The 27,544-nt window shown below is 34.8% G+C and overlaps 4 protein-coding genes across 4 annotated transcripts; 3 read left to right on the top strand and 1 right to left on the bottom strand.

Moving 5' to 3' along the window:
- Positions 1-322: 322 nt before the first annotated feature.
- LOC145566635 (1-(5-phosphoribosyl)-5-[(5-phosphoribosylamino)methylideneamino] imidazole-4-carboxamide isomerase HISN3, chloroplastic-like) lies at positions 323-18,216 on the bottom strand. Its single transcript, XM_081625991.1, has 7 exons — positions 18,055-18,216; positions 17,428-17,644; positions 16,813-16,898; positions 14,171-14,272; positions 1,994-2,127; positions 1,716-1,764; positions 323-819 (listed from the first exon to the last, which is right to left on the bottom strand). The coding sequence occupies exons 1-7, from the start codon at positions 18,214-18,216 to the stop codon at positions 646-648; spliced, it is 924 nt and encodes a 307-aa protein (XP_081482117.1). The 3' UTR covers positions 323-645.
- LOC145568013 (uncharacterized) lies at positions 3,278-7,171 on the top strand. Its single transcript, XM_081627459.1, has 5 exons — positions 3,278-3,616; positions 4,099-5,171; positions 5,272-5,414; positions 5,495-6,410; positions 6,503-7,171. The coding sequence occupies exons 1-3, from the start codon at positions 3,278-3,280 to the stop codon at positions 5,279-5,281; spliced, it is 1,422 nt and encodes a 473-aa protein (XP_081483585.1). The 3' UTR covers positions 5,282-5,414; positions 5,495-6,410; positions 6,503-7,171.
- Positions 18,217-18,664: 448 nt separating the features above from the next.
- LOC145566634 (uncharacterized) lies at positions 18,665-22,558 on the top strand. Its single transcript, XM_081625990.1, has 5 exons — positions 18,665-19,003; positions 19,486-20,558; positions 20,659-20,801; positions 20,882-21,797; positions 21,890-22,558. Exons 1-3 carry the CDS (start codon positions 18,665-18,667, stop codon positions 20,666-20,668), a joined length of 1,422 nt encoding a protein of 473 aa, XP_081482116.1. The 3' UTR covers positions 20,669-20,801; positions 20,882-21,797; positions 21,890-22,558.
- Positions 20,906-21,761, top strand: LOC145566633 (uncharacterized). Its single transcript, XM_081625989.1, has 2 exons — positions 20,906-21,414; positions 21,527-21,761. Exons 1-2 carry the CDS (start codon positions 20,906-20,908, stop codon positions 21,759-21,761), a joined length of 744 nt encoding a protein of 247 aa, XP_081482115.1.
- Positions 22,559-27,544: the final 4,986 nt, after the last annotated feature.

The raw sequence follows: 27,544 nt of genomic DNA, 5'->3' as shown, positions 1-27,544 counted from the left end.
CATTTTTTTTAAAAGGTTGTTATATGCAAAAAAACAAGATTTAAAAGGTGGTTTTTGCAAAATTTTCTGAACATTATTTTTCCCTTTTTGTATGTCTTTTATTTTATTTTTTTATTTTATTTTATTGAAGCCTTGAAAAGTAAACATATTTAGGTTCACTTGGCAGTTAGAACATCAATGTGAATTTGTGATGTTGGAGCAATTTTTTTTAAACTAACAAATCAAGTCCAAAAGATCCAAAACCAGATCAAACCAGAATTTCAGGTCCAGATTGGAATGAAAAAAATTACACTTCATAGACCATTCCGAGTCTAGTCTGGGCCAATCCGGTTTAAGAATCCCAGTCTAATATTTTCTCAATAGCTTTCAATAAAAAGTCAAAATAAATTCTTTTTTATTCAATCCTTGCCAAAAACATAATAATCAAATAGCTAAGCATAACATCAAAATTGAGAACTTAGAATGGCAAGGCCAATTCGAAACAAGACTAAAGGGACAATACAACAATAACATTGAGTCATTAACAACACCTTGTTAAGCAAATTAAGGTCTTTGCAGCAGGTGAATTTGACTAGTGAAGCGGATCTGTGTCTTTAACAATGGTGTTAGAAGAGAACCGGTTCAAAGATGACAAAAAATAGAAAACTAGCTGCCGGACTCCTGCTTAAGGTGCCATGCAATGACATCTTTGTAGGGTAAACTACCCCCAAATATATCCAAAGCACTACCAACAGTTACATCAACTCGCTCATTGCCAGCCACCTTAATCTTTTCTAGATCCTCCATAACTGTCACACCGCCAGCATAGGTAACTGGAATCTGAGAAAAAACCATATCAGCATATACAGTACAAAATTTGGTGGCATGCTCATATTCGTAAGGTAAAACAACAGCAATTGAAGCCTCCCAAAGATGGGGCTGGCTACATCTAGTTCAGGTGAAAGGCAAAAATCGAACATAACTATTTAGCAATTTATAATACCTATCTGGTTCTATATATTTTATAATCTATAGATGCTCTTTAAATAGTACAATTTCTACACCATAATATAAGAACCTTGCAGGAAGATTTAACTCATTATCCCGAAATTGTGTATCTTGACCCCTAAGACAAGCTGATATATGTAACTACCATATATAGTGTGTTAGTGTCATGTTTTAACAAAAATGAATAAGACTGCTCATGCCAATGAACCACTTAACCATGAGTCAAAAATGCTTCACCGAAATGGAGTTGTTCGCCAAGACCAAGGGTAAACAATGTGAATGGCTTAACAGCCCTAGTTAAGATCTGATAATCTGAGAGGTCCTTTTGCAATAACGTTTTCATGGTATTAATTCTGAGCATTATCACAGCGACAGATCAATTAAACTAAAGTATAAATGTATCAATTCTAGACGGAGGTTTTTCTTTCATCTTGTGTTTCCCTTATTTTTTAACACCACCTGCAAGATAATGTTGTGGTCTGGTAGTATAATTTCGTATGCAGAACCCAAAAGAAAGACCAAGATTGAAAACATTCTCCTTATTTTCCGTCTACACATAAGTGTACTTCAGAACAACTCATCATAACGCATTAATATAAATGCAGTTGTTAACATACCTTCCCTTCAATCAATATGGAAAAGCAAAGAAAAGTTATTCCTAATTGCTGAGCATATGAGTGTTTAAATATCAGAAATATAGAACATAGCCAAACATACTGTTTACTTACTGGTGAGTATTTTCCAAGTAAAGAAACAAGCTCTTCGTCGATTCCCAATCTGCAATAATCAAGCAGTCAAATTATACCATACTCAATCTAATGTAGCAAGAACTAAAGTTAACTCTTCAAGTCTTCGGAAAATTTCTAAGTGACAGTTAACAAGTCTTCAGGCTAAAGACTATTTGTCCATTATATGTACTACGTAGAAATAAAATTAGGCTTTTTGTTGATCAAGCCCAAGGATAATGAAATGACTAGAGCAAAGAAGAAACAAAACTCAGACTCACTTTTTGCCTTCAACATCCACACCATGTACCAAAAATTCATCAGCATAGGCAGCAAGAAATTCCAAAGTCTGCTCATCAACATATACATTGCTAAATTTCTGCCATCTGTCAGTTACAATAGCGTATTTACCTTCCTACAAGAGAATCAGCACAGCAGTTCTTTATTAGAATAAAACGAAATTAGGGAACAGTCAACCAGATTAATTGCAGCCTTGGATCTTGAAAGGGTGAGCATAGGCCACTTGACAAATGAGAAAAAATGGGCTATTAACCCAGCCTTAAGACCAATCAACATTCAGCCCTTGGCAAGGTTATGACTTTATGATCAACTTAAGGTGGAATGACTTTGACAGAACAGAAATTACAATATCTTAGGAAGATCAAGTGCAGCAGCTGACTTCCCAAGGAACCAAGACCAAGGCCGGACATAATGGACATTTGCAGGATCCTACATCCCATGAAAAAAGAGCCCCAATGCTAATTTCTTCTAAACTTTTTATTTATTTAAGGAAAATTTGCAAATTGCAGCCATTTAAAGTATAAGTTTTGCAAATTGCAGCCATTTAAAAAAAAAAAAATTGTAAATTGCAGCCCAAAAGTTGTACTAACTTGTTAATTGCAGCCCGATTCTATTTTCCATCCAAATTAACCCCAAAATAATGTAAACTGTTATCTTATTTAACCATAGTTTAGTTAATACTGTATCAACACGTCAAAAAAAAAAAAAAAAAAAAAAAAAAAAAAAAAAAAAAAAAAAAAAAAAACCTTTGAATTCACTTATACCCATTTTGTCTTTTCCTCTCTCTCTCCTCTCTTCTTCTTTCCACTTCTCATTCTCTTTCGATGCTATGCAATTGGGTCTACAATGGAGAACAGAAAGGGACCACTTTTGGAGGAAGCTCTTCAACAAATAAAGCCATGATTTGCACAAAGTAAGTAGTCAATTTTATTTTAATACCCAGTAGGAGTATTATATTGTTCGCATGTCAACATTTAAATTAATTACAAGCCCTAATTTTTTTTTAATCTATGGTTCGCACTTTAATATTTGCAATTGGGTGTGTGAATATACTTTGCAGTATACTCTATTAGTTTAATATGTTGTAAGTACAACAAATAATGGTTGGTTATTGTTAATTTATAGTTTTCAATCGCATGTTGGTACTTGTACAGGAATTTGATTACTAAACCTCCTCCTGATGTGATTGGACTACGCTTGTTTTATGGTGGAAATTTTAAGACTAATAAAAATATGGTGGAATGGACTGGGGGGGGGGGGGGGCAATGTTGTTGGAAGGTCAACTTAATTATAAGAGCTTTAGCTTACGGTTTTTAAATGACTTTGTTAGGGATAAACTGAAAATTAATGGAAGATATAAGCTTTGGTACAGGAAGTATGGTAAAAATTTAACCACTGGAAGAAAGGTGATGTGTGATGACAATGATGTTGTGGATGTATTAAAAAGCATAGATAAGAGTGGATATGTGACTGTATTTGTTGTTATGGAGGATGAGATTATGAATATAAATCTTGTGGGCCCCAATATCTTCCACCCATCCTCTTTATTAACACATAAAGCCCCTTCTCAAACTCATCCTTTATTGACTGTGAAAAAGGAACAGGTTGGGATAAATGTTCAAAAACCCAATGTGCTTCCAACCACCAAGACTCACAAAAAGAACATGTCCCTGACCATGTTGAGGTGATACACAGCTTCCCTAACTCACAAAAAGAACCACCAGTGAAAACCATCATCCCAAACTCACAAAAAGAACCACCAGTGAAAATCATCATCCCAAACTCACAAAAAGAACCACCAGTGAAAACCATCATCCCAAACTCACCAGACAAGCTTACTCCAAGGAAGAAGATAACTCCAAAGAAGCAACCCGCAACTAAATTACCTCCTAGGAGGAGTCCTAGAAAGCCTAAGGCTGCACCTCCCAAGCAAACTACAATTAATAAATGTGAAGAAGGGGAGACAAACTCTAAAGCGGAAGATAGTGAATCTGATGTACCATTTGAGGAGGGAGACTTTGACGATATTTTCCAGGAAGATTTATTTTCTGTTAGCATTGTTGATGATGTACTAGATGGTGTTTAGTGTAGTATAGGCTTAACTGAACCTGTGAGACAAACAAGTAGAAGTGAAGCTCGGTTGAATGCAGATCTCGAGGGTGAATTCAACTTTGAAAGTGAAGTAGAGTATGCATCTGATGATCCAAAGAGTATTTGTGGATCTGATGAAGAAGTGGATCCCTCACCTATATTCAATCCCGAGGTAGATTTCAACAAACCTATAAATCTTAAAGCTGGCCTTAGATTTTCATCTGTTAAAGTCCTTAGGAAGGCATTAAGGCAACATGCTGTCGAAAAGCATTATGACTACTATCTTTTACACAATAATAACAGTAGGCTCACTACATATTGTGTCAATAGATGTGCATGTCCTTGGAACGAAAAGAGAGCTAAAAGGGTTGAGTGTGCTTGTGGAAAAAATGTGTGTAGTTTTAAGATCGTTGCAAGGAAATTGAAGGGTGAGGAAACAATTCAAATAAGAAGCCAGAGACTGAAGCATAATTGTAGGTTTCAAAACTGGAATAAGAAGGTAACTTCTGAGTTCTTGGCTGAGAGGTATTTAGAGACATGGAGATCTGATCCAAATTGGCATCTAGTTAAAGGGTTCGGAGCAGCTATAATGAGAGATTTTGGTGTTCAATGTGGGTATTATAAGTTATGGTATGCTAGAGCTAGGGCAAAATACATATTGTACGGGGATGGGGCACAGCAGTATAAGAGAGTATGGGATTATGTGCATGCCATTAAGAGATATTGTGAAGTGAGTATGGCAATTTGCTATACAGAGTCCATTGAGAGGCCTCCACCTATATTTCAAAGAATGTTTATATGTCTTAAACCTGTATTGGAGGGATTTATGGTGGATTGTAGGCCTATAATAGGTTTGGACGGGTGTCACCTTGCAGGAAGCTATCCAGGGATTTGTTTGGTTGCTTGGTTGCTGTGGGTACCGGTGGAAATAACAACATATATCCACTTGCTTGGGCTGTTGTTGATGTGGAAAAGACAGATACTTGGACTTGGTTTATTGATTTGCTTGCCTCTGCTCTCGGTACAATTGATGGTGCCGGATGGACTTTTATGTCAGATAGACAAAAAGTAAGTTTTGTTTTTGCGCAAATTGCATTGTATTAATAATTTTTTTTCTTAAACAAAAATTCAATAGGTAATGTCATGTTTCAATGTATTTGTAAAAAAGGTTTACTTGAAGCATTCCAAAATGTTGTGCCTAAGGCGGAAGTGAGATTTTGTTGGAGGAATATATGGTCCAATTTCAAAGACAAGTTCCCAGGACAAGCATTTAAAGAGCAATTGTGGAGTTGTGCTACAGCAACAACAGAGGTACTATTTGAAATTGTTGCAAATTAATCAAGGTGATTTTTTTTTTTTTTAAAGAGATTAATTATTTTGTTTGTTTGTAGATGTAGTGTGAGTTTAATAAGCAAATGCAGTTGCTAAAAGAAATGTCTGAGGCTGCACATGCCTACATGGATGCAATTCCTAATAGGTGTTGGAGTAGGCATGCCTTTAGCTCAATCCCTAAATCAAAGATGTTGCGTAATAATATGTGTGAAAGTTTCAACAACGTATTGAAGCCAGCTAGGGATAAACCAATATTAACCCACATGGAATGGATGAGGAGATATACAATGCAAAGATTTTGTAAAAAAAGGGAGGGAGTTAAAGGCATGTTAGGGAGGTACATGCCTTATGTTTCTAAACAGTTTGAGTGGGCTGAGAAGCAGAGGAGGTATTGTCTGTTGATTAAGAGCAGTGACACTATGTTTGAAGTGGAGTATTTTAATGACATTTTTATTGTTGATTTGGGTAAAAAGAAATGCAGTTGTTATAGTTGGGAATTGACGGGTATTCCCTGTCACCATGCATATGCTTGCATTGTGTACACTAGGCTTGATCCTGAGGACTATGTTGAGCAATGGTATTCAAAGGAGAGGTACACGGCCACATATGAGCTAGGTTGTTCCACCAATGCCCGGTCCCAAACAGTGGGAGAGAACACCTTTTCCCGAGCCTTTACCCCCACCTTTCAAAAATATGCCTGGAAGGCCATCTAAGAAGAAGAGGAAAATTGCACCAGGAGAAGCGGAGGAGGCCGCACAAAAGAAAAAAGGGAAGCAACCAATTGGAGATAATGCCACTGAAAAAGCCACTAGGTTGGGAGGGAAGCAAAATAGGTGCAGTAATTGCAAGCAATTGGGTCATAATATCAAAACATGCAAAAATCCACAAGCTGAATTACCTATCCAAAAGTCTGGAAAACCCCTTTCTAATGATCCCTGATGCAAGCATAGAAGAGAGAAAAAACAACGTTATCAGGTAACTAATCATATAGATACATACATTCCTATTACTTTTATGAATTATATGCTATAAACTAACAGAAGCTAAACTGTCAATCTTCTTGATAGGCTGCCCAACCTACTGCAAAAACTATCAATGAGGTTCCTTCCCAACAAATAATTGTAGAACCGTGCTCCCAAGTTGCATACGCAGCAAGTTCTTCACATCCGCCACAAAGCCCAGTCATTTAATGTCAGAGTATTGCTAAAAGGATGGCGTAATCTTTTTGAAATCTAATGCAGTATTGTTGCTGTAGTATGTTTAATGTAACTTTCAATAGATTTTTTTTTTTTTTGGTATGATTTTGAGGTACTATCCTACTACGTCACATTTGGAATGTAATTTCTTGAAAATTCAATGTTAGCAGGGGAAAACTCCATTGATAGTTTAATTTTATTTGATAGCATGTGCATTTTTAATACACAACGTCGAATGAAATCATTGTCGTAATTCAAATACATATCCAAAATAAGCTACATCCGATTACATTACCATAAAAAAAAATGTTACTCGAGAGAAAAAAAAAAAAAAAAAGATTATTACATTACCATAAATGTTACAAAATATATTCAACGTGGATGTTCATTATCATTTGTAACTCCCTAGTATTATGTCACCCATTGTAACCCCCATATGTAATTACCTCTATTATAACCCCCACTTAAATGGAATCTTAATTTCCATGAAAGTTACATACTTACATTATGTATATATATATAGCATGGGCAAATCAAAGGAGATATAACACAATTACAATCTACATCTCTCTCTCTAATATTCTCCCTTTCCCCTTATTTTATAACACGTTATCAGCACCATTACTTTAGTTATCAGGAATCGCAGAAAACATTAATCAAACAATATAACGAGGATCAACCGAGTTACTGACGAAATATACACTACTTCATACACATTTTTTTTTTCTCCCGTTGAGGTAAGCTTCACTTTGTATTATTAAGCTATTTTGTTCTAATAGATTATTTTATCATGGATAAATATTGTATGAGTTGATTACAATTATCATTATTTTATCATAGATACAATTATCATTATCATGCGTTGATTATAATCATGAATTTTTGGTCCTAATTGTTATTTTGGTTGATGACATTTTATTCCAATAGGTGTAGTGAGTGTTAATTTGGATAAAGTTACATACTCGTGTTGAAGATTTTGGTTGTTCTTTGTTGGTATCTTAAATAATTATGAGTTGAATAATCATGTTAATATTCTGGATGAATTATTATGTTTGACTTGTGTGCACTAATAATCTGATTATTTGTATACATTGTGAATTAGGCAATTTATTCATGAATTTAGCAATACAAGGTTCTAATTATTAATGAATCATGTCTATGAAAACAGCCGTAATATATTCATGAATCATATAGTATTCATTACAATGATTTTGGAATTTTGGAGGTTATGCGTAAACAAGTTTTATAATATACAGTAGTATTTTATTTTATTATTTCATGCTTTTATTCTTATTTTAAGTATTATCCTTATTTTATTTGTATACACTTTTATTATCAACCATTATGTTTTGATATGTATATGTTTGGTACTTTATGAGATCTAATTTTGAACAATATTTTGTATAGTGAAAAATGTCGAACCTTGCCAAGCTTGAATTTGTGGCCCTTGATATTACCGGAAAGAATTATTTATCATGGGTGCTAGATGCTGAAATACACCTACATGCTAAAGGGCTTGGTGAAACAATCAAAGAGGCTAATAAGGCAACACCTCAAGATAAGGCTAAAGCCATGATTTTCCTTCGCCATCACCTCCATGAAGGGCTAAAAAATGAATATTTAACTGTGAAAGACCCACAAATCCTTTGGAGTAATCTAAAGGAAAGGTATGACCACCAAAAAACAGTGATACTCCCTAGAGCTCGTTATGAATGGTTGAATTTGAGATTGCAAGATTTTAAATCTGCTATAACTCAGCTATGTTTAAAATAACGTCTCAATTGAAATTATGTGGAGAAAATATTACTGACGCAGAAATGCTTGAAAAGACATATTCCACTTTCCATGCTAATAATATTGTCCTGCAGACACAATATAAAGAAAAAGGCTTTTAAAAATATTCTGAATTAATATCTTGTCTTCTTGTGGCCGAGCAAAACAACGAGTTGTTAATGAAAAATCATGAATCACGTCCTACTGGCTCTACTCCATTCCCTGAAATGAATGTGACAACCCATAACGGGAAATAAACTAAAAACAAAGACCATTCCAGCAGTACTAGTCGAGGTAGAGGTCGCGATGGCGGTCGTGGCCAATGGCGTGGTCGCGGTCGTGGGCGCGGTTTTAGTGGATATGGTAGAGGTCGTGGAAGTCATTTCACAAACTCACATTCTCACCGGAAGTGGGAACATAGGGATGATAAAGAGAAAAGTGAGACCAATATATGTTACCATTGTGGAGGAGAAGGCCATTGGTCTCGGGTTTGTAGAACTCCAAAGCATCTTGTTGAACTTTACCAAGAATCATTGAAGAAAGGAAAGAAAGTTGAAGCAAACCTTGTTCTTGAAGATGGTGAAGGTGACTTTGATTTTGGAAATGCAAATCATTTCGATGTTGCTGATTTCCTGCTTCCCTGGAAGGAAATAATTTTGATTTTGGCAGTACAACTCACTTAGAAGTTGCTGATTTCTTCACTGCTAGAAGGGAATAATTAAAATTATATTGATTTGTGTCAGTTTTAAGTATTAGACTTAGTTTTCTTATTCTAATGATTTACTTAAGTTATTTTCTATGGTTGTAATAAGGACTTTATATGTTTTATGAATTTATGAACTATTTGGGTGTTTTTATTGATTTATTTATTTATCATCTTTATTTTTATGAGTAATATTTTGACATATATTTTATTTCATGAAGAACATGGATATTACTCAAGTTCAGTTTGCTATGAATGGTGAAGAATTATGTCTTGCTGATAGTGCAACTACTCATACAATACTTAAAAATAAAAAATATTTCTCTCATTTGATGATGAAAAGGATTAATGTGAGTACCATATCGGGTAGTACAAATATCATTGAAGGCTTCGGAAGAGCCACTATAAAATTGCCTTGGGAACTGAAATTAAAATAATTGATGCTTTATACTCCCCATTGTCTCAAAACCTTTTATTAAGTTTTACGGATATTCGCAACAATGGTTATCATATTGAGACAATTAATGAAGAAAATAACGAATGCCTTCAAATCACGAATATAACTCGAGGCACAAAACATGTTTTCTCCATTGGTTTGTACTACACAAAAATTAATACTATTGAAACTCATGCAAGTTTAATGATAATTTTGTTGTTTGGCATGACCGGTTAGGCAATCCCGGTTCAATAATGATGCGAAAAATAATTACAAATTCATGTGGACATTCTTTGAAGAGCCAACAGATTCTTCATAATAATTTTTCATGTGCTGCTTGCTCAAAAGGCAAGTTGATAATTCGCCCATCACCGGCTAAAATTAATTTTGAATCAATTAGTTTTCTGGAACGCATACAAGGAGATATTTGTGGGCCCATACACCCTCCATGTGGACCATTTAGATATTTTATGGTTTTAATTGATGCATCAACTAGATGGTCACATGTGTCCTTGTTATCAACTCGTAACTTGGCGTTTGCGAGATTACTTGCCCAATTAATTAAGTTACGGGCACATTTTCCAGATACTTCTATTAAGACTATTCGACTTGATAATGCTGGTGAATTTACATCTCAAGCTTTCAATGATGATTATTGCATGTCCATTGGGATAAATGTTGAACATCATATAGCACATGTTCATACACAAAATGGTTTGGCAGAATCATTAATTAAACGTCTTCAGTTAATTGCTAAACCATTGCTTATGAAATCCAATCTCCCAATTTCTGCTTGGGAACATGCTATATTACATGCAGCAGCACTAATTCGCATTAGGCCAACAAGTTATCACAAGTTCTCCCCATTACAATTGGTTTATGGTCAGGAACCAAATATTTCCCATCTCAGAATTTTTGGATGTGCGGTTTATGTTTCAATAGCTCCACCACAACGCTCTAAGATGGGTCCTCAAAGGAGGTTGGGAATATATTTTGGGTTTGAATCCCCGTCAATAATTAAATATCTTGAGCCTACAACAGGGGATTTATTTACGGCTCGTTTTGCGGATTGTCATTTTAACGAGTCACTTTTCCCAACATTAGGGGGAGAAAAGAGAGCTGGAAAAAGAAATTAAATGGAATGAATTATCATTATCTTATATTGATCCTCGAACTAAACAATGTGAATTGGAAGTTCAAAAGATAATTCATTTACAAAGTTTAGCAAATCAATTGCCAGACTCGTTTGCTGACCCAAAAAGAGTGACCAAGTCACATATTCCAGCTGTAAATGCTCCATTTAAAATAGATGTCCCGGAAGGACAGAATAAATTTGCTAATGAGTCTAAACCACGTCAGAAACGTGGAAGACCAATAGGTTCCAAAGATAAGAATCCTCGGAAAAGAAAAGGAGCATTGATTGATGATGGTCAAATTGAAGAAACAATTTCCGAAGGATCTCCCGAATAGAATTTAGACATGATACAAGAAGAAATTCAGGTACCTGATAATGAAGAAATTTCAATAAATTATATCATGTCTGGAATTACATGGAACCGAAATCAAATCGACGTCGATGATGTTTTTGCATGCAATGTAGCATTAGATGTTATGGATAATAATGAGGATCATGAACCAAAATCTATTGAAGAATGTAGACAAAGAAATGATTGGCCAAAATGGAAAGAAGCAATTAAAGCAGAATTAAAATCTCTTCAAAAAAGAGAAGTATTCGAACCTGTAATCCGTACACCTGAAGGTGTAAAGCCAGTGGGATATAAATGGGTCTTTGTGCGAAAGAGAAATGAAAAGGGTGAAGTTGTAAGATATAAGGCACGATTAGTTGCACAAGAATTCTCACAAAGACCCGGTATTGATTATAAGGAGACATATTCTCCTGTGGTGGATGAACGATTTTTAGATTTTTGATTAGTCTGACAATAAGAGAAAGACTTGACTTACGTTTGATGGATGTAGTCACTGCTTATTTATATGGCCCACTGGATAATGATATTTATATGAATATCCCAGAAGGGTTTAAGCTGCCAGAAGCAGCAAAGTCTGGTTCTCGAGAACATTTCTGTATTAAATTGAACAAATCCCTTTATGCATTGAAACAATCTGGGCGTATGTGGTATAACCGTCTAAGCGAGTATTTGTTAAAAGAAGGTTATAAGAATGATCTTATTAGCCCATGTATTTTTATAAAGAAATTTGGATCGGAATTTGTTATAATTGCAGTGTATGTTGATGATTTGAATATCATTGGAACTCCTGAAGAGATTTCGGTGACCGTCAATTATTAAAAGAAAGAGTTCGAAATAAAAAATCTTGGAAAGACAAAATTTTGCTTAGGGTTACAAATAGAGCACCTAGAGAATGGAATCCTTGTGCATCAATCAACATAAATAGGAAAAATTCTTAAAAGATTTTCTATGAATACAGCACATCCATTGTCAGCCCTATGGTTGTAAGATCACTTGATGTAGAGAAAGATCCATTCCGACCTCGGGAAAATGATGAAGAAATTCTTGGTCCTGAAGTACCATATCTTAGTGCAATTGGAGCACTAATGTACCTTGTAAGTCATACACGACCCGACATATCATTTTCAGTTAATTTATTAGCAAGGTTTAGTTCATGTCCAACCCGAAGGCATTGGAATGGAATTAAACATTTACTTTGTTATCTCCAAGGTACGAAGGATATAGGTTTATTTTTCCCAAAGTTATCCAAAGAAAATTTGATTGGTTTTGCGGATGTAGATGAAGGTTATTTATCTGATCCTCATAATGGTTGATCGCAAACTGGATATGTGTTCACACATGGTGGTAAAGCCATTTCTTGGCGTTTTATGAAACAAACCATTGCAGCTACTTCTTCCAATCATTCTGAGATTTTAGCAATTCACAAGGCTAGTCGTGAATGTGTATGGTTAAGGTCGGTAGTTCAACATATAAAAGAAGTTATCATCTGAGAAAGAGGCACCGACAACTCTACATGAGGATAATGCAGCTTGTATAGCTCAACTTAAGGAAGGATACATCAAAGGTGACAGAACAAATCACATCTTACCCAAATTTTTCTTCACTCACAATCTTCAGAAGGATGGAAATATAAATGTATTGCCGATTCGTTCAAGTGAGAATTTAGCAGACTTATTCACTAAGGCTCTTCCGACCGCAACATTTAAAAAGTTAGTTTATCGTATTGGATTGCGCCATCTCAAAGATCTTTAGTGATATAATAATGAGGGGGAGTAATTGCACACTGCACTCTTTTTCCCTTATCCATGGTTTTTCCCCAATGGAAAGGTTTTTAATGAGGCAGCATATATGTGCATTAAATCTATTTTAGATAATGTCCATCCAAGGGGAAGTGTTACAAAATATATTCAATGTGGATGTTTATTATCATTTGTAACTCCCTAGTATTATGCCACCCATTGTAACCCCCATATGTAATTACCTCTATTGTAACCCCCACTTAAATGGAATCTTAATTTCCATGAAGGTTACATACTTACATTATGTATATATATATAGCATGGGCAAATCAAAGGAGATATAACACAATTACAATCTACATCTCTCTCTCTCTTATATTCTCCCTTTCCCCTTATTTTATAACAATAAATAAAATGTTACTGGAGAAGAAAAAACTGCAATTTGCAAAACTTATACTTTAAATGGCTGCAATTTGCAAATTTTTCTTTATTTAATGTGCAAATTTTATTCCATCTCGAGAACATAGTGAATAAATATATCTCTAACATAGGTATAATTTTGTAACATTGTCAATCTTAATATATCATATCATTTTGGGACTAAGGCTTTGTTGATGTTATTGTTGTTGTTGTTGTTTCAATCTTACTATATCATAGTAAAATGATATATCATTGTCAATTTTTTTAATCTATTTAATCCCTACCTTTTTAAGACTATTATACTCCTAAAAGTGTTTATTTATATATATACCCCTTAAAGTAATGACCACACTTTATGAATAGGATGATAATTTCCCTAAAATATTTATTTATATATTTGCCCTCATTAATGTTAATTGGTTTTTATTTTGTAACTCTTAAAAATAGTGTGTGGACATTTTATAACCCTAAAAATATTTGTTCACATATTTTCCCTAATTAGCGCTACTAACAATTCCAAACCGAAAGAACATCCGGACATGGCTAGCTATGACGCGCGCATCTCGCACGTTAGCCGCCTAGTTAATTCAAATAAATGAGAAGTCGAGATATTTTCCTCTTCATTTGTATTTCAATAATAATTAATGTTATCAAAATTGCTTTCATTTAATCAAGTGAGCCTCCTTTAACCTTTTTTTTTTTTTTTTAAGCTAGAGTTATATTTGCCGAGACGCAACTTTGACCATCAATATCTTTAATTAGAGGTTAGTAAACATTATGAAAAAATTAATTTTTAAAAGTAGACATTATAACAAATCCAACAAGATATTATATGATCATATTTATGTTTTATATATGGGTAAAAAAATCAAGTCAATGACATATGAATAGTGGAAAATCCCAACTCTAGCTTGTAAAAAAAAAACACGGAAGGAATATCACATTTTTTAGATTTGAGAGGATCTAACACGAGAGCTGTACCTTCTTTCTGCAGCTCAAATCTAACACAAGCCTTTCTTTTCCAACAGTGCAGACCAGATCCTTAAGCCTATCAAGGTCCATTTGCCCATTGTTGAACACATACTGCAATCACGTGTAAGGTAAAGTCAACATGTAGTGCATAATACGCTTTGAAAAGGGAATTTTCAAGAAACCAAAAATAGAAGAAATACTGTGCAGTAGTCATTTGAAGCTACCTAGTTTCTGCTTAAGAGAAGTTAAGCACAATTGAACAAATAAAATCAATGGAACAAATAATGAATTGAATAAGACAGTCTAAGAAAGCTGCAATAAACACAAGGGAAAATTTTAGAGCATCATGGCAAATTTTATAGCACCATTAGCGGAGATTAAAAAGCAATCACATACATATAAGCAGTGGTAAAACAGGATATTCAAACCCGATACTGTAAAATTTATCCAACTCACTTGCATTTTAAAAAGTCAATTCGTCTATTAAATGACACATAGCTGCCACAAAATCCTTATTTAATGGCATTAAAAGGATAAGCAAGTGGCATTACATACATGATACATCTAACAATGCACTATAATATAACGAGTTAAAAAGGACAAAATCACTTAATCTAATTGTTTCTGTGCTTCAAATCAAAAATCATTTTATAGAAAGTCTAGTTCTCCGGATAGCAAACATTAAAAAGAACATCTTCAGCTAGTAGTCTGTAAACTTTTGCAGAGATATTCTACAATTAGGGTTTTAAATTCCCATTTGCATGTAACAAAAAATTAAAATTTTCAACTTAAATAGTCTAAATATAATCATTTAGCTCTTTGCAAAGTTTTAATAGACACCTGATGGAAAAGAACAAGAAGTAATAAGAAACTTCACGTCGGTAGAAACATTTTTGGTGAAACACAAACATAAAAAGATTCTTATATCATGGCCCTCCAAAAGTCAATAATTTTCACTTGTTAAAAAAGCAAGTATTTTGGGATTAAGGCTTTGTTATTGTTGTAAAACTATTAAAATAAATAAATAAAACAAATTACAAATACCCCTCTAATTCAAGGATTATTAACCTATATGACACCATCTAAAAATTAAGTTCATGGTGCTGGGTGTACATAGCAACACTAACTACTTAAATATTAGGAGTATTGGTAAGCACTAACATTAACATGGGTATGAACATTGAAATATGTATGCAATACCCCACCCATCCAACTAGGGGTGAAAATGAGCCTAACGTGTTCGTGAACTATTTGAGATCGACTTAATAAAGCTTGGCTCACTTGAGTTCATGTTTGGCTCAAAACATTAACAAACCAAATTAAGTAAGCCTACATCAAAAGCCTAGTGAATAAGCTCAAATATAATTTAATAATTACAAAAATGTTTACATAAAAATAATCAAACATTTTAAGTGTGACACCCCAACAACCAAGGATATCTTGTTATCTACTACATGTGCATAGTGACAATTGGCCCACAAACCAACATAAGTTTTTCCCACACATTTTGTACTCACTCACGCAACTTAATAGGTCATCCATCCCAAGAATACTCCAAGCCAAGCACGCTTAAGATCCAAGTGCGCAAGAGTGAGGACAAAATGCGACGGCCAATTGTGAGTCTTCTATGCACATTTTATAACTACCCTTAGTGGTTGGGGTCTAAGTTACAAGGACACGGCAAATAGCTCATAGTACCTATGTCGACACAACATGACACAGACATGGGTACGAAATCCGTGTTTGTCACTGTGCATTTGGACACTTCCATTCAGAGTGGAAAAAAGAGAAGAATGTAATTAAAATGCTTCTTGGAGGAGGAGGAGAAAATAGGATATTTGGGGGAAAGATAGGAACACATTTACAGAAAGAGATAAAATAAATATATAAAAAAAACAAAAACAAAAAACAAAAAACAAAACAAGACAAAATAAATTAGTAGTGGAAGTTCAAAGAGTAAAAAAGTCACATGGGTTAGATTTATGTGCTTTCAATTGTGAAGGTTCTTAATGGATAAGTGGGGCTAGAAGGTATCAGGAGTGTTTCATTTTATTTTTATTGGGTGGCATTTAGGTAATAGCTTGGGCTAGTGGGCTTTTCTATTTTGAAGAAAGGACAGGATTTTTGTTTTTTTCTTTTCAAACGGAGGTAAAATTACGTATGTCCATACATTGGGCAGAGTCCCCAACTCCCCATATCCTAAAATTCTGGATTCTGGAACTTGCCGGACAGACAATTGGATTTGTGTCTGTGTCTAACACCCGCTCCCGAGTCCATCTAACATAGGTCGAGGCTAAGCTGCATAGCCTTTTTCTTTTTTTTTTCTGCCTTGTCTCTTTTTCCACTCAACTTATAAGTCAACTCATTACAAATATTCGTTCAGATATATTGCAGCTAGTTTTATATATAGCAAGTTATCCCACACAGCAGACGCATACTATAACACTTGCAAGAGTTACAACCATAGTCATCATAAATAAAGCAATGACACCCAGAATGTGAGTCAACAAAACTTTTCAATAGCTCAACTCAAATCAGTTTCAAATCCCAGTGAGGCAAAATTTACGCCTATCTAGGTTGCCCCATCTCCGCACCAACAATGCATAAAAACAAAAGGTGCATAAAGTTAGTACCAAACTGAAATCACTTACTGATGTTACGATGACATGGCTGGCTCCCTCTTCAATATAACTTAACGCATTTTTGGAATTAATCCCACCTCCAACCTGCATACCACCTAGAAGGTTACCATTCTAGTTCAGTAGATGAAATATCTTTCTTGGCATATCTTTAGAGATACGATTTTGAAACTGTGTGGCCAAAGACCCGAATCAAGTTGAGATAAATACACACGTAACAATCCCCTCAATAATCAGATTATGAACTGATATTGATCAACAATGAGAAGGTGGTCATAATGAAATTAGCCATTAAATTTCTCTTTTATAGATATAACATTTTTACAGAACAAAAAATATACTGAAAAGTTTATGAAGCAAAAGAAAGATAAATAGGTTGTCTAGATGAGGCTACTAAGAAACTTTGTAAGGAGCAAGCTGCTATTTCCCAAAGGACAATAGAATCTCATATTTTGAGAAGATCAGGCCAAGACTAATAAAGAAGACATAGTCCAAAAACAATTGAGAAAGAGAAACTGTTGAATAGAATGGAATTAATTACTACCTATGTATTATAATAGTAACATCGATAATCTTGTTATTGTTAACCTTATTATAGTAATTTCCATCAAAATTTAAAAAACCCACCAGGAAAAGCATGCAAGGCTTCAATTGCAGCAGCTTCGCTCAAAGGGTCTGCGCCAAGCATGATAACATGACCACCCAAAAGCCCATCATCCTTGTACAACCTAGCATATTCAGCTGACGGCTTATCAGAAACAAAATTGGTAACAAGAGCTGATGATGATGATCCTCCTTCTTTCAAATCCAAAAGGGTGGAACCAACAATTTGCTTCACTTTTCCCTGTGAAATGTATCAAACCAACAAAAAGTGAAATAAGAATTGACACTTCTACCATCAAAACCTACGGTAATCTTACATTCTTATCAACAAGGTTCACAATTTCCACCATCAATTTGGAAAAGAAAAAACAACATAAAACCAACAAATCAGTCATAGTGTAACTCAAAAAGAATCAAAGTGCACACCATTTAAAAATAAAATAGCAATTCCGAAACTAGGCCAATAACAGTGTCTGTATATTAACCCCATCAAAAACCATTGTAAATCATACAATCACATAAACAAGGATAAGAATTTCCACCATTAATTTACCAAAAATACATGAAATCACCATAATTTTACCAATAAAATCAACTATTTCACAACTTTCATCATAAATTTTGGAAGTCTTAAAAATAAAGAATATGAACCTTGTGTATATCAATGCAAGGTCGAAAGCGAATGGAACATTGAGGCCCGCCCCTAGGCCTAGGGCGGCCGATGCAAGATCGAAAGCGAACGGAACATTGTGGCCCACCCCTGAGCCGGGTCTTTTCCTCTCTCTCTCCTCTCTTCTTCTTTCCACTTCTCATTCTCTTTCGATGCTATGCAATTGGGTCTACAATGGAGAACAGAAAGGGACCACTTTTGGAGGAAGCTCTTCAACAAATAAAGCCATGATTTGCACAAAGTAAGTAGTCAATTTTATTTTAATACCCAGTAGGAGTATTATATTGTTCGCATGTCAACATTTAAATTAATTACAAGCCCTAATTTTTTTTTAATCTATGGTTCGCACTTTAATATTTGCAATTGGGTGTGTGAATATACTTTGCAGTATACTCTATTAGTTTAATATGTTGTAAGTACAACAAATAATGGTTGGTTATTGTTAATTTATAGTTTTCAATCGCATGTTGGTACTTGTACAGGAATTTGATTACTAAACCTCCTCCTGATGTGATTGGACTACGCTTGTTTTATGGTGGAAATTTTAAGACTAATAAAAATATGGTGGAATGGACTGGGGGGGGGGGGGCAATGTTGTTGGAAGGTCAACTTAATTATAAGAGCTTTAGCTTACGGTTTTTAAATGACTTTGTTAGGGATAAACTGAAAATTAATGGAAGATATAAGCTTTGGTACAGGAAGTATGGTAAAAATTTAACCACTGGAAGAAAGGTGATGTGTGATGACAATGATGTTGTGGATGTATTAAAAAGCATAGATAAGAGTGGATATGTGACTGTATTTGTTGTTATGGAGGATGAGATTATGAATATAAATCTTGTGGGCCCCAATATCTTCCACCCATCCTCTTTATTAACACATAAAGCCCCTTCTCAAACTCATCCTTTATTGACTGTGAAAAAGGAACAGGTTGGGATAAATGTTCAAAAACCCAATGTGCTTCCAACCACCAAGACTCACAAAAAGAACATGTCCCTGACCATGTTGAGGTGATACACAGCTTCCCTAACTCACAAAAAGAACCACCAGTGAAAACCATCATCCCAAACTCACAAAAAGAACCACCAGTGAAAATCATCATCCCAAACTCACAAAAAGAACCACCAGTGAAAACCATCATCCCAAACTCACCAGACAAGCTTACTCCAAGGAAGAAGATAACTCCAAAGAAGCAACCCGCAACTAAATTACCTCCTAGGAGGAGTCCTAGAAAGCCTAAGGCTGCACCTCCCAAGCAAACTACAATTAATAAATGTGAAGAAGGGGAGACAAACTCTAAAGCGGAAGATAGTGAATCTGATGTACCATTTGAGGAGGGAGACTTTGACGATATTTTCCAGGAAGATTTATTTTCTGTTAGCATTGTTGATGATGTACTAGATGGTGTTTAGTGTAGTATAGGCTTAACTGAACCTGTGAGACAAACAAGTAGAAGTGAAGCTCGGTTGAATGCAGATCTCGAGGGTGAATTCAACTTTGAAAGTGAAGTAGAGTATGCATCTGATGATCCAAAGAGTATTTGTGGATCTGATGAAGAAGTGGATCCCTCACCTATATTCAATCCCGAGGTAGATTTCAACAAACCTATAAATCTTAAAGCTGGCCTTAGATTTTCATCTGTTAAAGTCCTTAGGAAGGCATTAAGGCAACATGCTGTCGAAAAGCATTATGACTACTATCTTTTACACAATAATAACAGTAGGCTCACTACATATTGTGTCAATAGATGTGCATGTCCTTGGAACGAAAAGAGAGCTAAAAGGGTTGAGTGTGCTTGTGGAAAAAATGTGTGTAGTTTTAAGATCGTTGCAAGGAAATTGAAGGGTGAGGAAACAATTCAAATAAGAAGCCAGAGACTGAAGCATAATTGTAGGTTTCAAAACTGGAATAAGAAGGTAACTTCTGAGTTCTTGGCTGAGAGGTATTTAGAGACATGGAGATCTGATCCAAATTGGCATCTAGTTAAAGGGTTCGGAGCAGCTATAATGAGAGATTTTGGTGTTCAATGTGGGTATTATAAGTTATGGTATGCTAGAGCTAGGGCAAAATACATATTGTACGGGGATGGGGCACAGCAGTATAAGAGAGTATGGGATTATGTGCATGCCATTAAGAGATATTGTGAAGTGAGTATGGCAATTTGCTATACAGAGTCCATTGAGAGGCCTCCACCTATATTTCAAAGAATGTTTATATGTCTTAAACCTGTATTGGAGGGATTTATGGTGGATTGTAGGCCTATAATAGGTTTGGACGGGTGTCACCTTGCAGGAAGCTATCCAGGGATTTGTTTGGTTGCTTGGTTGCTGTGGGTACCGGTGGAAATAACAACATATATCCACTTGCTTGGGCTGTTGTTGATGTGGAAAAGACAGATACTTGGACTTGGTTTATTGATTTGCTTGCCTCTGCTCTCGGTACAATTGATGGTGCCGGATGGACTTTTATGTCAGATAGACAAAAAGTAAGTTTTGTTTTTGCGCAAATTGCATTGTATTAATAATTTTTTTTCTTAAACAAAAATTCAATAGGTAATGTCATGTTTCAATGTATTTGTAAAAAAGGTTTACTTGAAGCATTCCAAAATGTTGTGCCTAAGGCGGAAGTGAGATTTTGTTGGAGGAATATATGGTCCAATTTCAAAGACAAGTTCCCAGGACAAGCATTTAAAGAGCAATTGTGGAGTTGTGCTACAGCAACAACAGAGGTACTATTTGAAATTGTTGCAAATTAATCAAGGTGATTTTTTTTTTTTTTAAAGAGATTAATTATTTTGTTTGTTTGTAGATGTAGTGTGAGTTTAATAAGCAAATGCAGTTGCTAAAAGAAATGTCTGAGGCTGCACATGCCTACATGGATGCAATTCCTAATAGGTGTTGGAGTAGGCATGCCTTTAGCTCAATCCCTAAATCAAAGATGTTGCGTAATAATATGTGTGAAAGTTTCAACAACGTATTGAAGCCAGCTAGGGATAAACCAATATTAACCCACATGGAATGGATGAGGAGATATACAATGCAAAGATTTTGTAAAAAAAGGGAGGGAGTTAAAGGCATGTTAGGGAGGTACATGCCTTATGTTTCTAAACAGTTTGAGTGGGCTGAGAAGCAGAGGAGGTATTGTCTGTTGATTAAGAGCAGTGACACTATGTTTGAAGTGGAGTATTTTAATGACATTTTTATTGTTGATTTGGGTAAAAAGAAATGCAGTTGTTATAGTTGGGAATTGACGGGTATTCCCTGTCACCATGCATATGCTTGCATTGTGTACACTAGGCTTGATCCTGAGGACTATGTTGAGCAATGGTATTCAAAGGAGAGGTACACGGCCACATATGAGCTAGGTTGTTCCACCAATGCCCGGTCCCAAACAGTGGGAGAGAACACCTTTTCCCGAGCCTTTACCCCCACCTTTCAAAAATATGCCTGGAAGGCCATCTAAGAAGAAGAGGAAAATTGCACCAGGAGAAGCGGAGGAGGCCGCACAAAAGAAAAAAGGGAAGCAACCAATTGGAGATAATGCCACTGAAAAAGCCACTAGGTTGGGAGGGAAGCAAAATAGGTGCAGTAATTGCAAGCAATTGGGTCATAATATCAAAACATGCAAAAATCCACAAGCTGAATTACCTATCCAAAAGTCTGGAAAACCCCTTTCTAATGATCCCTGATGCAAGCATAGAAGAGAGAAAAAACAACGTTATCAGGTAACTAATCATATAGATACATACATTCCTATTACTTTTATGAATTATATGCTATAAACTAACAGAAGCTAAACTGTCAATCTTCTTGATAGGCTGCCCAACCTACTGCAAAAACTATCAATGAGGTTCCTTCCCAACAAATAATTGTAGAACCGTGCTCCCAAGTTGCATACGCAGCAAGTTCTTCACATCCGCCACAAAGCCCAGTCATTTAATGTCAGAGTATTGCTAAAAGGATGGCGTAATCTTTTTGAAATCTAATGCAGTATTGTTGCTGTAGTATGTTTAATGTAACTTTCAATAGATTTTTTTTTTTTTTGGTATGATTTTGAGGTACTATCCTACTACGTCACATTTGGAATGTAATTTCTTGAAAATTCAATGTTAGCAGGGGAAAACTCCATTGATAGTTTAATTTTATTTGATAGCATGTGCATTTTTAATACACAACGTCGAATGAAATCATTGTCGTAATTCAAATACATATCCAAAATAAGCTACATCCGATTACATTACCATAAAAAAAAATGTTACTCGAGAGAAAAAAAAAAAAAAAAAGATTATTACATTACCATAAATGTTACAAAATATATTCAACGTGGATGTTCATTATCATTTGTAACTCCCTAGTATTATGTCACCCATTGTAACCCCCATATGTAATTACCTCTATTATAACCCCCACTTAAATGGAATCTTAATTTCCATGAAAGTTACATACTTACATTATGTATATATATATAGCATGGGCAAATCAAAGGAGATATAACACAATTACAATCTACATCTCTCTCTCTAATATTCTCCCTTTCCCCTTATTTTATAACACGTTATCAGCACCATTACTTTAGTTATCAGGAATCGCAGAAAACATTAATCAAACAATATAACGAGGATCAACCGAGTTACTGACGAAATATACACTACTTCATACACATTTTTTTTTTCTCCCGTTGAGGTAAGCTTCACTTTGTATTATTAAGCTATTTTGTTCTAATAGATTATTTTATCATGGATAAATATTGTATGAGTTGATTACAATTATCATTATTTTATCATAGATACAATTATCATTATCATGCGTTGATTATAATCATGAATTTTTGGTCCTAATTGTTATTTTGGTTGATGACATTTTATTCCAATAGGTGTAGTGAGTGTTAATTTGGATAAAGTTACATACTCGTGTTGAAGATTTTGGTTGTTCTTTGTTGGTATCTTAAATAATTATGAGTTGAATAATCATGTTAATATTCTGGATGAATTATTATGTTTGACTTGTGTGCACTAATAATCTGATTATTTGTATACATTGTGAATTAGGCAATTTATTCATGAATTTAGCAATACAAGGTTCTAATTATTAATGAATCATGTCTATGAAAACAGCCGTAATATATTCATGAATCATATAGTATTCATTACAATGATTTTGGAATTTTGGAGGTTATGCGTAAACAAGTTTTATAATATACAGTAGTATTTTATTTTATTATTTCATGCTTTTATTCTTATTTTAAGTATTATCCTTATTTTATTTGTATACACTTTTATTATCAACCATTATGTTTTGATATGTATATGTTTGGTACTTTATGAGATCTAATTTTGAACAATATTTTGTATAGTGAAAAATGTCGAACCTTGCCAAGCTTGAATTTGTGGCCCTTGATATTACCGGAAAGAATTATTTATCATGGGTGCTAGATGCTGAAATACACCTACATGCTAAAGGGCTTGGTGAAACAATCAAAGAGGCTAATAAGGCAACACCTCAAGATAAGGCTAAAGCCATGATTTTCCTTCGCCATCACCTCCATGAAGGGCTAAAAAATGAATATTTAACTGTGAAAGACCCACAAATCCTTTGGAGTAATCTAAAGGAAAGGTATGACCACCAAAAAACAGTGATACTCCCTAGAGCTCGTTATGAATGGTTGAATTTGAGATTGCAAGATTTTAAATCTGCTATAACTCAGCTATGTTTAAAATAACGTCTCAATTGAAATTATGTGGAGAAAATATTACTGACGCAGAAATGCTTGAAAAGACATATTCCACTTTCCATGCTAATAATATTGTCCTGCAGACACAATATAAAGAAAAAGGCTTTTAAAAATATTCTGAATTAATATCTTGTCTTCTTGTGGCCGAGCAAAACAACGAGTTGTTAATGAAAAATCATGAATCACGTCCTACTGGCTCTACTCCATTCCCTGAAATGAATGTGACAACCCATAACGGGAAATAAACTAAAAACAAAGACCATTCCAGCAGTACTAGTCGAGGTAGAGGTCGCGATGGCGGTCGTGGCCAATGGCGTGGTCGCGGTCGTGGGCGCGGTTTTAGTGGATATGGTAGAGGTCGTGGAAGTCATTTCACAAACTCACATTCTCACCGGAAGTGGGAACATAGGGATGATAAAGAGAAAAGTGAGACCAATATATGTTACCATTGTGGAGGAGAAGGCCATTGGTCTCGGGTTTGTAGAACTCCAAAGCATCTTGTTGAACTTTACCAAGAATCATTGAAGAAAGGAAAGAAAGTTGAAGCAAACCTTGTTCTTGAAGATGGTGAAGGTGACTTTGATTTTGGAAATGCAAATCATTTCGATGTTGCTGATTTCCTGCTTCCCTGGAAGGAAATAATTTTGATTTTGGCAGTACAACTCACTTAGAAGTTGCTGATTTCTTCACTGCTAGAAGGGAATAATTAAAATTATATTGATTTGTGTCAGTTTTAAGTATTAGACTTAGTTTTCTTATTCTAATGATTTACTTAAGTTATTTTCTATGGTTGTAATAAGGACTTTATATGTTTTATGAATTTATGAACTATTTGGGTGTTTTTATTGATTTATTTATTTATCATCTTTATTTTTATGAGTAATATTTTGACATATATTTTATTTCATGAAGAACATGGATATTACTCAAGTTCAGTTTGCTATGAATGGTGAAGAATTATGTCTTGCTGATAGTGCAACTACTCATACAATACTTAAAAATAAAAAATATTTCTCTCATTTGATGATGAAAAGGATTAATGTGAGTACCATATCGGGTAGTACAAATATCATTGAAGGCTTCGGAAGAGCCACTATAAAATTGCCTTGGGAACTGAAATTAAAATAATTGATGCTTTATACTCCCCATTGTCTCAAAACCTTTTATTAAGTTTTACGGATATTCGCAACAATGGTTATCATATTGAGACAATTAATGAAGAAAATAACGAATGCCTTCAAATCACGAATATAACTCGAGGCACAAAACATGTTTTCTCCATTGGTTTGTACTACAAAAAAATTAATACTATTGAAACTCATGCAAGTTTAATGATAATTTTGTTGTTTGGCATGACCGGTTAGGCAATCCCGGTTCAATAATGATGCGAAAAATAATTACAAATTCATGTGGACATTCTTTGAAGAGCCAACAGATTCTTCATAATAATTTTTCATGTGCTGCTTGCTCAAAAGGCAAGTTGATAATTCGCCCATCACCGGCTAAAATTAATTTTGAATCAATTAGTTTTCTGGAACGCATACAAGGAGATATTTGTGGGCCCATACACCCTCCATGTGGACCATTTAGATATTTTATGGTTTTAATTGATGCATCAACTAGATGGTCACATGTGTCCTTGTTATCAACTCGTAACTTGGCGTTTGCGAGATTACTTGCCCAATTAATTAAGTTACGGGCACATTTTCCAGATACTTCTATTAAGACTATTCGACTTGATAATGCTGGTGAATTTACATCTCAAGCTTTCAATGATGATTATTGCATGTCCATTGGGATAAATGTTGAACATCATATAGCACATGTTCATACACAAAATGGTTTGGCAGAATCATTAATTAAACGTCTTCAGTTAATTGCTAAACCATTGCTTATGAAATCCAATCTCCCAATTTCTGCTTGGGAACATGCTATATTACATGCAGCAGCACTAATTCGCATTAGGCCAACAAGTTATCACAAGTTCTCCCCATTACAATTGGTTTATGGTCAGGAACCAAATATTTCCCATCTCAGAATTTTTGGATGTGCGGTTTATGTTTCAATAGCTCCACCACAACGCTCTAAGATGGGTCCTCAAAGGAGGTTGGGAATATATTTTGGGTTTGAATCCCCGTCAATAATTAAATATCTTGAGCCTACAACAGGGGATTTATTTACGGCTCGTTTTGCGGATTGTCATTTTAACGAGTCACTTTTCCCAACATTAGGAGGAGAAAAGAGAGCTGGAAAAAGAAATTAAATGGAATGAATTATCATTATCTTATATTGATCCTCGAACTAAACAATGTGAATTGGAAGTTCAAAAGATAATTCATTTACAAAGTTTAGCAAATCAATTGCCAGACTCGTTTGCTGACCCAAAAAGAGTGACCAAGTCACATATTCCAGCTGTAAATGCTCCATTTAAAATAGATGTCCCGGAAGGACAGAATAAATTTGCTAATGAGTCTAAACCACGTCAGAAACGTGGAAGACCAATAGGTTCCAAAGATAAGAATCCTCGGAAAAGAAAAGGAGCATTGATTGATGATGGTCAAATTGAAGAAACAATTTCCGAAGGATCTCCCGAATAGAATTTAGACATGATACAAGAAGAAATTCAGGTACCTGATAATGAAGAAATTTCAATAAATTATATCATGTCTGGAATTACATGGAACCGAAATCAAATCGACGTCGATGATGTTTTTGCATGCAATGTAGCATTAGATGTTATGGATAATAATGAGGATCATGAACCAAAATCTATTGAAGAATGTAGACAAAGAAATGATTGGCCAAAATGGAAAGAAGCAATTAAAGCAGAATTAAAATCTCTTCAAAAAAGAGAAGTATTCGAACCTGTAATCCGTACACCTGAAGGTGTAAAGCCAGTGGGATATAAATGGGTCTTTGTGCGAAAGAGAAATGAAAAGGGTGAAGTTGTAAGATATAAGGCACGATTAGTTGCACAAGAATTCTCACAAAGACCCGGTATTGATTATAAGGAGACATATTCTCCTGTGGTGGATGAACGATTTTTAGATTTTTGATTAGTCTGACAATAAGAGAAAGACTTGACTTACGTTTGATGGATGTAGTCACTGCTTATTTATATGGCCCACTGGATAATGATATTTATATGAATATCCCAGAAGGGTTTAAGCTGCCAGAAGCAGCAAAGTCTGGTTCTCGAGAACATTTCTGTATTAAATTGAACAAATCCCTTTATGCATTGAAACAATCTGGGCGTATGTGGTATAACCGTCTAAGCGAGTATTTGTTAAAAGAAGGTTATAAGAATGATCTTATTAGCCCATGTATTTTTATAAAGAAATTTGGATCGGAATTTGTTATAATTGCAGTGTATGTTGATGATTTGAATATCATTGGAACTCCTGAAGAGATTTCGGTGACCGTCAATTATTAAAAGAAAGAGTTCGAAATAAAAAATCTTGGAAAGACAAAATTTTGCTTAGGGTTACAAATAGAGCACCTAGAGAATGGAATCCTTGTGCATCAATCAACATAAATAGGAAAAATTCTTAAAAGATTTTCTATGAATACAGCACATCCATTGTCAGCCCTATGGTTGTAAGATCACTTGATGTAGAGAAAGATCCATTCCGACCTCGGGAAAATGATGAAGAAATTCTTGGTCCTGAAGTACCATATCTTAGTGCAATTGGAGCACTAATGTACCTTGTAAGTCATACACGACCCGACATATCATTTTCA

Source organism: Chenopodium album, chromosome 11 (assembly GCF_948465745.1).
Source record: "Chenopodium album chromosome 11, dcCheAlbu1.1, whole genome shotgun sequence".
NCBI lineage: Eukaryota > Viridiplantae > Streptophyta > Magnoliopsida > Caryophyllales > Amaranthaceae > Chenopodium > Chenopodium album.
This window is presented reverse-complemented; position numbering and strand designations above follow the sequence as displayed.

What these genes read in the sequence shown, in the direction of transcription:
- LOC145568013 (XM_081627459.1), top strand. Translation starts at nt 3,278, where the DNA reads ATGTTGTTGGAAGGTCAACTTAATTATAAGAGCTTTAGCTTACGGTTT. An exon ending in TGACTGTGAAAAAGGAACAG is followed by an intron (nt 3,617 to 4,098) that starts GTTGGGATAAAT and finishes GATGGTGTTTAG; the next exon opens with TGTAGTATAGGCTTAACTGA.
- LOC145566635 (XM_081625991.1), bottom strand. Translation starts at nt 18,216, where the DNA reads ATGAGAAGTGGAAAGAAGAAGAGAGGAGAGAGAGAGGAAAAGACCCGG. An exon ending in CTTGCATTGATATACACAAG is followed by an intron (nt 17,645 to 18,054) that starts GTTCATATTCTT and finishes TACATTTCACAG; the next exon opens with GGAAAAGTGAAGCAAATTGT. An exon ending in GTGGATGTTGAAGGCAAAAA is followed by an intron (nt 1,765 to 1,993) that starts GTGAGTCTGAGT and finishes TGATTATTGCAG; the next exon opens with ATTGGGAATCGACGAAGAGC.
- LOC145566634 (XM_081625990.1), top strand. Translation starts at nt 18,665, where the DNA reads ATGTTGTTGGAAGGTCAACTTAATTATAAGAGCTTTAGCTTACGGTTT. An exon ending in TGACTGTGAAAAAGGAACAG is followed by an intron (nt 19,004 to 19,485) that starts GTTGGGATAAAT and finishes GATGGTGTTTAG; the next exon opens with TGTAGTATAGGCTTAACTGA.
- LOC145566633 (XM_081625989.1), top strand. Translation starts at nt 20,906, where the DNA reads ATGCAGTTGCTAAAAGAAATGTCTGAGGCTGCACATGCCTACATGGAT. An exon ending in CAATGGTATTCAAAGGAGAG is followed by an intron (nt 21,415 to 21,526) that starts GTACACGGCCAC and finishes TATGCCTGGAAG; the next exon opens with GCCATCTAAGAAGAAGAGGA.